Source organism: Chiloscyllium plagiosum, chromosome 18 (genome assembly GCF_004010195.1).
Source record: "Chiloscyllium plagiosum isolate BGI_BamShark_2017 chromosome 18, ASM401019v2, whole genome shotgun sequence".
NCBI classification, from domain to species: domain Eukaryota; kingdom Metazoa; phylum Chordata; class Chondrichthyes; order Orectolobiformes; family Hemiscylliidae; genus Chiloscyllium; species Chiloscyllium plagiosum.
Window position 1 is genome coordinate 10,978,132 of NC_057727.1, and position 12,070 is coordinate 10,990,201.

General features: G+C 37.0%; 1 protein-coding gene across 5 annotated transcripts in view; it reads left to right on the forward strand.

Annotated features, from left to right (window-relative positions):
• The window catches only part of usp4 (ubiquitin specific peptidase 4 (proto-oncogene)), a 100,717-nt gene that overhangs the window by 79,114 nt on the left and 9,533 nt on the right, over positions 1-12,070 (forward strand). For all 5 annotated transcript variants that reach the window (XR_006314257.1, XM_043707670.1, XM_043707671.1 and 2 more), the window contains 5 exons: positions 2,119-2,222; positions 4,237-4,488; positions 5,316-5,386; positions 8,920-9,035; positions 11,323-11,472. Coding sequence is in view for 4 of the 5 variants with exons in the window: in XM_043707670.1 (XP_043563605.1) it covers positions 2,119-2,222; positions 4,237-4,488; positions 5,316-5,386; positions 8,920-9,035; positions 11,323-11,472 (693 nt within the window). In the remaining variant the exon portion in view is untranslated. The remainder of the gene's footprint in view (positions 1-2,118; positions 2,223-4,236; positions 4,489-5,315; positions 5,387-8,919; positions 9,036-11,322; positions 11,473-12,070) is intronic.

Genomic DNA, 12,070 nt, shown 5'->3' on the forward strand with positions numbered 1-12,070 from the left:
GATGTTTATCTTAGCCTGCTGGACAAACTTTCCTCATTCCTGAAGAAGGGCTTATGCCCGAAACGTCGATTCTCCTGTTCCCTGGATGCTGCCTGACCTGCTGCGCTTTTCCAGCAACACATTTTCAGCATTTTTCTTGGGAGCGTAGCAGACTGACAGGGAACTTTATGAAGGTGTATAAGACCATAAGAGGCATGGATAAGGTGAAAATATGCAGTCTGTTTCCTAGGGTGGGGGAATCGAAGACAGGAGGGCATCAGTTTTAGGTTAATGAGGAAGCAAATAAAAGGGAACCTGAGGGGCAACTTTTTTCACAGGGTGGTATGCATATGGAATGAGCTGCTAGTGGAGGCAGTTGGGGCAGGTACATTAACAACATTTTAAAGGCATTTGGACAAATAGACGGAGACGAAAGCATTAGAAGGATATGGGCCAAGTGCAGGGAAATGGGATTAGCGTGGATGAACATTTTGGTCGGCATGGACCAGTTTAGGCCAAAAGGCCCATCTGCATGCTGTAGGACTCTGACTCTAAGTTTCATAACATCCTATAGGAGGGAGACTAGAATTGCACATAACATTCCAAAAGTGACCTAACCATGTCCTGTACAGCTGCAACATGACCTCCCAACTCCTATACTTAATGCTTTGACCAATAAAGGAAAGCGTACCAAATGATGTCTTCACTATCCGATCTAGTGAAACCTGGATTACAGGGTAAGTGACATTGTAGTAGAAAGTTACATTTGTGTCATGACATCACAGTTCAGTTCTCCAAAATTTACTGTTTGCAGAAAGCATTTTGGTTTAAAATACTGGATGGCAGAAGAATACAGGTTGGCAGAAAAGCTTCAGACCAATTAGATTGACCAGTGCTTTTCCATTGGGCCTACTTCAATAGCTTGGTGACAATGCTATTTCACTGATTCACTGCAATGATTGACTGTAGCGCTAGAGACTGGGTGCTCTCATCTTTTCAAGTTTCTACAGTTTAGCTATAGAAGTGTAAATTTTTTCTTCAAACTATTTTTAAAATTGCACATTAACTGTGATACATTAAAAAGCAAGCAGATTTCTTTTAGGGAAAAGTCAGTCCCCTACTTTACCTGTTGAAGAAAATACAAAAAGATTATGTTGGCATTCAGTTGGACAGGCACATGCTTTTTTAGTATCTGGGAATGGGTGTAACCAAGCATTTTGCCTTTGGTGCGAATCATGTGCTAACACAGAGTAATGCTGACAAGCTGCTTATTTGCGTGTGAATTTCATTGAAATATACAAGTTTCTGAAGGGGTTTGACAGGATCGATACTGTTGGAGGGCAGTGGTTGGCAAAATTGGTCTCCAGGTAAGAGGACACTGATTAAAGACTGACTTGAGTTTGTTCCCTCAAAGGGTTGGGAATCTTTAGAATTCTCTGCTACTCCAATACTGACCATATTTATAAGGCTGAGATAGATGAACAGATTTTTCGGTCTTTGGGAATCTGAATATGTGTAGCGCGTGTATCTCTGGAGTTGAGATCAATGTATTGAATTGTGAAACAGGCTCAATGGCCTGTATGGTCTACTGCTAATTCTTAAGCTTTTGTGACAATCATCGGAGCTGAAAATGTGTTGCTGGAACAGCGCAGCAGGTCAGGCAGCATCCAGGGAACAGGAGAATCGACATTTCAGGTATAAGCCCTTCTTCAGGAATCCTTCTGCCCGAAACGTCGATTCTCCTGTTCCCTGGAAGCTGCCTGACCTGCTGCACTGTTCCAGCAACACATTTTCAGCTCTGATCTCCAGCATCTGCAAACCTCACTTTCTCCTGACAAATTTAGGCTAGCTTCTAACTTTCATTAAAAATGAATAAAGTATGCAACTATAGCACTGCAGTTGAGTTGCAAATATGTAGTTAGTTCTGATTAACACTACTAAACTATATTTCCATATGGGTGCTCCTTGCCTTGGATTTGTAGTAAAATCAAGCCTTTTTTGACATTGGCTTTTGATTGAAGTTTTTGCTTTCAGTAACAATAATTCAGCTAATTTTTAACAGAATTCCAGTTAAAGTAATTACTGTCAACCTGATGTGCCTGGCCTAATAAAAGTATTAATTCTATGTTTTGTTTTCAGCCGTTACGTGAAAGTGTGCAAGGAAACGTATGAAAACTATAGCTCTGGATCTCTGAGTATTGACAATGGCCTGTCTAGTGAGCCAAATGGTATTAATGATGAAGGTACGACTGTGTGTTAACCTAGACATCTCTTATAATAATATATAAGTTCAAAGTGCAGCTGATTTATCTGGAACTTGTCATATTAATGTCTTCCTGTAATAATTGTGCCTGTTGCTTTTAGAAAAAGATGGTTTTAAGGGCCAATTTAATTGCAAGTCATCATTCCATAAAGATTGTTGCAAAACCTTGTTTTGCCTCTTGTGTAACATGTCGTAAATCACCGAGCAATTGTTATTTAGAAAATTAAAGTTACAGCACCGATGCAGGTCTTTTAGGCTGTAATTTCATTGCCATCTCTTTACAAGATAAATTTGCCTTGTCCTCAAGATCTCCCTTTTCCCTGTAGCCCTGCAGATGTTTTCCATTCAATCATTATCCAATTTCCTTTTGAAGGCTGTGATTGAATTTGAATGCATTCCAGATCCCGACCACATGCAGACTGAAATAGTTTATTCTCATACCACCTTCAGTTTTTGTCATGTGCCTTTAAATTAGCATCCTCTGCTTCTCAATTTTTTGATGTTGTCAAAATACTAAATTCAAATTTGATTGGATTTTGATATCATGGATCATAATTTTAAAAAAGCCGAATTTGCATTTGTTTTTCTATCATGGCAACTCAGCTACACTATTCGTTTCACAGACAAATGTTGCATTTTAACTTCTTTCAGTATACCGTGTGCCAGCTTCCAGTCTCTCAAAGGTGCAGTACACACCTACATCTTAATAACAAGTGATTTCAGGTTTTATCAGCTGCAAATGTTGAAATTGTGTCTTAAGCAATCAAGTCTAGGTTGTTAATACAGATCAAAGGATTAGTCCTCCTCCCAACATCTGCATACCTCTTACTTGTCTACAAACTACTACTGTTTCCTATCATTTGACCAAGCTGTTTATCCAGCCACTATTCCTTTTATTGCATTGGGTTCAGCTTTGCTGACAAATCTGTTATATGGCATTTTGTCATGCACTTTTGATAATCTATATACATTCCAACGATCTAACCCTCATCAACCTCCTCTGTAACTTTATCAAAATGAAGTTAATGATTGGTGCAGTTACAATAATGGTTTGTCTTTTAGCAAGTTTGAATTCACTGTCCCTAATTAATCTATATTTTTCCAGTTGACCATTAAATTTGGAATTATTGTTTCTAAAAGCATTCCCACCATCAAGGCTAAACACACTGACCTATATTGCATGGATTATTCGTGTATTCTTTTGAACACCTTTGTTGTGTTTGCAAATCTCTGGTCCTTTGGAAACAAAGGAAGATTATGGTCAGTAACTGTACGGGTTCATCTTTACTTCCTCAATATCTTCAGGTGCATCTCATACAGTCACAAAGGTTCATCAACTTTAAGTACAACCAGCCACCACCTTATCAATTTTTAACTCTTTTATCCTCTTAACAACTTTGACTCTCACTGACTTTGGCCAGCACCTTACTGATAAAAGCTGATACAGCATAGTACCTCAATCATGCCTATGTCAGAAATAACCCCCCTTTGATCTCAAATATGCTGTTATTTTCTTATTAGTAGCTTTTTACTATTTGTGTCTGTAGAAGACTCTTGAATTCTCTTTTCATATTATCTGCTTGTTTCTTTTCATACTTGTCATTTCTTTTATTACTTTTTTCACTTCTACTCTGAACTTTCTGGATGAAGTAAGGTTGTCAATTTCAACTTGACATCTGTCATGTGCACCTTTTCTTTCTTTCTTCTTGCTCACCATCTCTTCCTTCAGCCAGAAAACACTGGCTCTGCTTTAATCTATTGTTCCCGCTTCATGGGAATGTACCTCCATTGTACTTGAGCCAACTCCTTTTTAAAGGCAGTTCCATGACAATTTTGCCATAAAACTAAAAGCTAACACTTATTGAATAAACATATGTTTGCAAGAGTTTTATAGAAACTTGGACAGATGTTTTTAGACAACACGGTAATGAAACTTCAAATTAGCAACTTAATTTTGAGTTTGTTTCTTATGATTTATGTCTTGCATTCTTTAGGTGAGGAGGAGATGGATCTGCAAACTGCAGTGGGAGATAATGAGGAAATTAGTTCTGAACCTGAAAACAGCCAGTCTGATGGCTCTGCAGCTGATGAGAATGATAAGATGGAAAATGGGCCGACCAAGCGCACCACCAAAGGAAATAAACAGAAGTGTAAAAAGAAGCTATTCAGCTTCAGCATGGTGAATGCCTATGGCACCTCAGATTTCAGCTCCATTGCAGAAGATGGGACATACCTCAAGTTAAACTGTAAGTTACAAAGTTAAAATGGTGCTGAACACAATATGGCATCCACTGAACAAAATAAGTTTGTGTGAACTTTTTCTTTTCAAAGATTATGCACAATTGCACTTAGAATTTCCCATATCCAATCCACATCCAACTCATTAATGCCCTGAAGGAGGCTCTGGAGTTTATGCCATTTAAGAAAGTTACTGAAAGACTTTATATTTTGTTTCGTCGAAGAACTTTTGAAAATCTAAACAAATGATATCTGATGAATAGATTGTTTAATAATTGCATTGCTACCTTTAAAAAATCCACGAGAGTTTTGCCAAACAACCTGTTCTTCTTGCTGCAATTATTTAACTTAAAAAATGTATTCGCACTGAAAGCTGGTTGCTGAGATTATCTAATGTCACATTTCCTTGTTAAAATGCAATTGCTCCATTGTACATGGTAAAGCATCCTATTTTCTTGTCACCACCTTTCTTCCTGGTATTTTCAAGAAAAAAATCATGGATGTAACTTTAGCCATCAAGTATGTAAAGCTTACAAATGTGCACAATTTTCTTGTAGGTCAATTTGGCACACTTAAAATAAGCTGTCAGATTTTTTTAGGGTCACCTTTCTTGTTTTATAAATCTAAGGGTCACTTTGCTTACATGTGATTACGTTAAAATTTAGTGCCTAAGTTCCTCATTTAGAAACTCTGATTTTGATTGCAATCTGCAACTCGTTAATATGATATCTGTGACATTTTTATATATGACCGTAAGCATGCAGCTTGGCACTTGAATTTGTTTTACTGATTTTCCCTTGATGTGACTCTGTGGAAATATTTTGTTCTTCTCTAGCACATTCCACAATTGCTATAGACTGGGATCCTGAAATCAAAAAGATGTATTATGATGATCAAGAAGCTGAGGTAGGTGGATTTTCTTTGGAATATTTTAGCCACCATTACAGTATATTACATTTTAGTGTTGCTTGCTATAAGGAAGTGAGGTAAACGAGAAAATAATATGTGGAGCCAGAACCTTGGAGATACAGTAAATGTTAGTCTTTTTAACTAAGACTTTAGAGCAGAGAAAATGGGTGAAGCAGTACTTCTGGTTAGGAATAGTGTGTGCAAGGGCATAGTGATCAGTTAGGTCGTGCTGTAACACATCTCCAAGTGGATTATCAACATGTATTAGGTCAATATTAGTGTTAATTCTGCCCCACTTTAGTTCCAAACAGCACACAGATATGGGAGTTCAGATACTATGGGATGAAATTTTGTATTACTTAGTTTTAGATTTGAATCATTTCTTGAACAACATTTGTGATTTGATTCAATTGAATAGCATCAGTGAACATCTGTACTTAAGACCTTCATTATTCAGGCCACACAGTTCACTTTCAAGCAATATTTCCCAGGATGGGAATATGGAATAGACTCATTGTATAAGCTCGAACAATTATTTCAATTGTGTTACAATGAATGTTAGAGTAAGCTAAGCCACAATGATCAAAGCAAAGTCAAAGAAGTGGAGCCTGTAGTCACATGAAAGCCACAGAATTAATAGTGTGTGCATTTGAAAAAGAGCTCAGATAGCTCAACTTATCCGTGCTTACCAGATATTAATCTATTCCCATTTGCTTGCATTTGGCCCATATCTCTCCAAACCCTTCCAGTTCATATACCCATCCAGTTGTCTCTTAAATGACATAATTGCGCAATCCTCCATCAATTCTTCTGGCGGTTCATCCTATACATGCACCACCATTTGCGTGGAGTTGTCGTTCCTTAGATCCATTGTAAATTTTACCCCTCTCACCTTAAACCTGTGCTCTCTAGTTTTGGATTAGCTGCTCTGGGCAAAAAACCTTGACTAATCATCCTATCCACGTCCCTCATGATTTTATAAATGTCTATAAGGTCACCCCTCTGACTCTTGACACTCCAGAGAAAATAGCCCCAGCCTATTCAGCTTCTCCCTTTCAGTCAAACCCTCCAACCCAGGCAATATCCTTGTAAATATTTTCTGAACTCTTCTTCAGTAGCTTGACATCACCATCTCCTGACTGAAAAAGCACTGTTTGTTGTTAATTTATATTCTTAAACATTCTGAAAGAATATGAACCAAAAGCCTATAGCCCATCTGTTGGATGGTTATCCAACTGGCACTAAGAATTTTCAGTTGCAAATGAAAATCCAGTGAACTTTAAAGTGTCAAAGATGTTTCTGGTATTTTATAGGCTTGAGTGCAAAACATTTAATGATCAGTAAAAGAAATTAATTTTTCTTCTTAATTCTGCAAATTGATTTTGCAAGCTAGTGAATTGTACTGATTATACACCAGTGGGTGAATAAGCTGTATTAGCAGAGACCTGGCTGAGGGAGAACCAAAGTGATTAACAGAATTAAACGATACAGGACACTCTGCAATAATGTACGTTTCATTCACGTGAATTCATTATAACGTGATTGAAGAATTGGCACACTGTTTCTAAAGAGCAAACTTTTAAAGCGCGTTGATTGTAACGTGATTACGACGCCAACACTTTAAGCGCTGTTTCTAAAGCGCAATTTTTCTATAATGAGTTGCACAAGAACACGTCGCAATATAGTAGAAGAAAGATTTAAAAGAGACCTAAGAGGCCATTTTTTCATGCAGAGCTTGGTGTGTGTATGGAATGAGGTGCCGGAGGAACTGGCAGAGACATCTAGATAGGTATATGAATAGGAACGGTTTAGAGGGATATGGGCCAAGTGCTGGCAAATGGCACTAGATTAGGTTAGGATACCTGGTCAGCATGGACAAGTTGGTCCAAACGGTCTGTTTCTGTGCTGTACACCTCTGACTCTAACTACAAAAAGTTCTTCTTACTTATTAAAGTACATTATGCAGTGTGAGAAGAACTGCAGTTTTTCTCCCTCCCTGCACATCTTCAATCTGCCATTTTCTTTGCCTCTATCCTGAAGTCTATCAACTGCAAATGTATTTAAGCTACCACACATCATAGAAAATTATAACTCGAGCATCTTGACTGGTGCAAACGACCACTTAGCACATGATTGTCATTGCAAATATAAATCAGTAAAATTGGAGGGAATGGGAAGAAAATGCACACTGTGCATCTCAACTACTCACCTTCAGAAACATTCGCACCTCAACAGTAATGCAGTGAAATAGCACAAACTTTTGCACACATTTAACAAGTGGGTCCATCACTTGTGAAATATAAAAACATAAATCGTAACATGTTTTCTATTAATATTAAACAGATAACTAAGATTCAAACAAGCTCTGAACTAAGATAATTTAGTCAAACAGATTCTAGTCACCATCAAAACACTTAGAGGCTGGTATTGAGAAGAGTTGCAGGGTTTATTCTTATTGACAATAAATTATGAAGAAAGGTTGGAGAAACCTGGGCCTCTCTTGAAAGAGAGGAGAACACTGTTACTTCCACATCACATGACATTGTTGTGAAATATCCCTCCGTATTATCAGAATTTAAAGATGTCAAAAATAATTGAATGCCCAAAGTATATTGACACCCATTGAATATTGGTTAAATGCAGACACTGGCAAATGTGACCACTAATGTATACATAGCAAGTTGTATTTTGAAGGTTTAGACCAATTAATCATTTTAATTTCTTAAACTGTAATCAAAAGCTGAGATTTATCATTCTTGCATTCTGAATATTTTGGCTATTTTGTCCATTCTCTTAAGATATTCAACATTTGCTGTGACCTTCATACGGCCTCAGCCTGTCATCATGGCTTTTAATTTTGAGATTTTCTAATCAACCCTTTCAGGGATGTTGTTACACAAGTGGGATTTGGAACCTGGACCTCCTGGTCCAGAGATGGTGGTAGTACCAGTATTATAAGGGCCCTCCTGGATTTTAATTTTGAAAAAATAGTTGCTTAATGAAGGTCCAGCTCCTCTTATTACTGTTTGAATTAGTCTTGACTGCTTACAAGTATCCTTCAGTCCCAAGTTGATGACACAATCAGTTTGGTAATCTCCAGCATTGGTTGAAATAATTTGCCAAGAGATCCAGTTGGGAAAACATAAAAATAAATGGAACTAAATAACATTTGGCAAACATTTGGTAACGTTACCAAAGAAATCAGATAGCTGTTAATTGTTCAGATTTTATTTTTATAATTAAGTATGCTGATCTAGGAACTTTCTGATCTTGGTGTCCATGAAGGAAGGAAGTTTAAAACAAAGCTTTTTTTTTTAAATTTAGCCTATTTTCTAATCAACCTGTTCAGATGTTATTACATACCTCTGGAGTAGGTGAGACTTGAACTGGGCCTCTTGGTCCAGGGTAAGAATTCTACCACTGTACCACAAGAGGACCCCTTAGAACAACTTATAAAGTAATTTGAGAGCACAGTTAGATAAGTGCTTCATGAAATGAGAATAATTTGCCACCTCTTGTCACTTTTACAGGCATATGAAAAGCATGAATCCATGTCACAGCCTCAAAAGAAAAGAAGTTCAGTTGCATTAAGAGAGTGTATAGACTTGTTTACAACAATGGAGACTTTGGGAGAGCATGATCTTTGGTTAGTACACATCGTATCTGATTTGTCCCTCTTTTGTTTTAAAAGAATTCTACCACCAACTCTTTTGAGTCTTTCCCAGTGTTTCTGTACTTTGTGACCTTTCCACTGCCAGAGTAGAGTGTTTCAAATCTAAGTTCATGTGCAGCTTTGTAATCTGGTAAGGGGACAATATTTTGTAGCTTGGCAAAAAGGCAAACTTAAATAATTGCAATAAAGTAACTGCAACTAATCGTCCACTGATGATCTGCAAGATCATCATAAGTAAATAAAAGTTTTATATCATGTTATATGATGCATGTTTACAATGTACTGCAAGTTTTAATGTATTTATGCATCTTAATGTCACTGTTTTTGTTGTGAAAATGTAACCAAATGACGTAACCTAACAATTACAATTATTTAATCTTATTAGCCACCTTATGAGATCATCATCTGTTTATAAAGGCAACGGATGTTGGTGCAAAATAAATGGTATTGTTCCCATTTTTGCCACTTCATGTCGCACATTAGCTTTGGCAAATTGCTTATGAAAATATCCTGTTGTAAACTGGTCCACCACATCTTACTCTCTTAAGAGCAACCTCTCCTACAGCAGTGTGGCTTTCTCTTGTTTAATTTTCATATCTGCTACCCAGCTAGTAGTGTCCGTCTCCCTGTCCCCCAAGTAAAGTTGACAATTCGGTGCTTGCTGAAGACTACTGAAACTCTCTTCCTATAAGAAGGACATTATTGCTACCAATAAATTTTAAAAATCTTCACTCCCATTCTTGGTTAAATTCAGCTCAATGACCCAGAAAGGAAAATGCAGTGCATGAATTAGTTTTCCTGTGGCTAACTCTAAAAGTCTGTTTTCTCAGACTTTAAATTCCAATATATTTTTCTTACAAGTCTTTTGGTTAAAGCAACAGAAATCTTTCTAAATTGTAGGAATAGGAGCTTTCAAAAGCAGCAGAATCTTGTTCGAAATAATGAGAGGACATTGTAAAGTCAAAGCTTTGTTCAGAAAAAAGCTTTTCATAAAGTGTTGTATTGAAATGGAAGATGTGCAGTGTCTTCTAAATGGAGATATTGAAAGTTTAAAACAATTTCAGTTGGAATTTAATCTGTTTATTTCTGTGGCTTTCCTATAAAAGAGTTTAAATACTAAAGACTAATAGCAGCGTAGATCTAGTGTTTATTATAAGCAGGCATTGATTGTTGGCAACCTGTTGTGAAGTCTTCATCAGAACAATTATTTTATCAATTTAATCAATGAAATCTGTTGTGGAAGCAGTAATTTACAATTGAGGATAGTGAGAGCTGTGATATTTTAGACCTAACCAAATAAAATAATTAAATTTTTGATGGATTTGTTGGCAGCAAAAGTCAGTCATTTAGATCAGTTTATTAGACATCATTGTACAAAGTGATTCTCTTCATCTACCAATGTGAGAATTTATACTGTCCCTTTGAGATAGCATTTACCATTTCTTCAGTTGTTTAGTGGCGGAATTACAGAAAGTTGACTTGCTGTGTTAGTTGAGTTTCACTAATTATCATCCAAATTATTGAATTTTTTGGGAGTTTTTGCAGAACTCCGACTCTCCATAGATTAGGAGTTCTGCAATGTCTGACTTTTCATTCCAGGCTTCAGAAACTGTCAAAAATCAGACCATGCTACTCTCTCGACTACAATTCTTGACATCAGTTGGTGGCTCTGTGTCCCCATAGAGAAAATTCCTAATCCATTACATGAAAATAGACCTTACTCACCAGAGGAAATCCAAGCCCAAACTTTTAGGGTGCATTCATCAGAGCATAAATCATAATGGATTGACTTGTCCAAGCACCAGATATTGATTAGTTGGTTCATGATTATCCTGTTAGCTCTGAGATAACTTGTTCCAGTCATGTCATTAGTCAAAGGGAATAATTGGCAATTCCCTAGGTACGCTAGGGAAATATTGATCTACCGTGACATTTTAGATCAGTACCCAGTGACAGTTGATGGACATTTTGTAAGAATTTTTTTGGCAAGTAAAAGTTAGGAATTGGCAGTATTTCCAAGGATTAGATAGATGCCAGTCAGGTAGACAGCCAGCTGTACACCAGCATCAGTATATTGTATTATAATGGAACAATAATATGTCATCAGGTGGGGAAGACTGAAGGAGAAACAAAATGGGGTCGAGAAGTTTTTTAAAAAAAAATTGACGACTAAATATGAAAGTTTAACAATCCATTTCTCTTTAAATTACATTTTTTGGGAAATGGTATGTTAGTATTTTGCTGCTATTTGTCTCCACAGGTACTGCCCCACCTGTAAAAAGCACCAACAGGCCACTAAAAAGTTTGATTTGTGGTCACTACCAAAGATCCTCGTTGTACATCTGAAGCGTTTCTCATATAATAGGTACTGGAGAGATAAACTTGACACTCTAGTAGAGTTTCCTATAAGGTGAGAATTCATTTTAGTGTGTGAAGCATTTTATTTAACCAGGACAATGCAGAGGAATCTCGATTATCCGGCATTTTTATATGAATATCGAGTTATCGAGCAAGATCACAATGTCCTTGATGCTGGGCTCAACTGTTTTCTAGCAGTCGATTATCCAGAATTCGATTAACCAACTGAAATACTTCCTGCCCATGTCCTTCAGATAATCGAGGTTCCTCTATAATTGGATTTGCTGCTGTGAAAATGTGGTTCACACCAAAGAATGATGCATATAAGTGCAAGGTTGTAGGTTCACACTTATAATCCTTAACAGCAAACTGTCCGCTTCCCATCTGTTAATACAAAATGGTATTGAACTAAAAATAGGCACGGGGAGGTTACTGATTTTGCCAAACCTTCTCTTTAATAGTATTACCTCTATGGTGTAAACCTCTATCTCTTTAGAGCTGCTGCATTCCAGAAGATATGAAATTTGTCTGAGCTCTGTCCAACAAAATATTTTTATGGCCATCATTTTGGCCTATTGTGCAGATCACAAATAGTGTTTCCTATTTTCTGGCATGTATGTGCATCCATTGGGCATTTTAAAAACAAAATT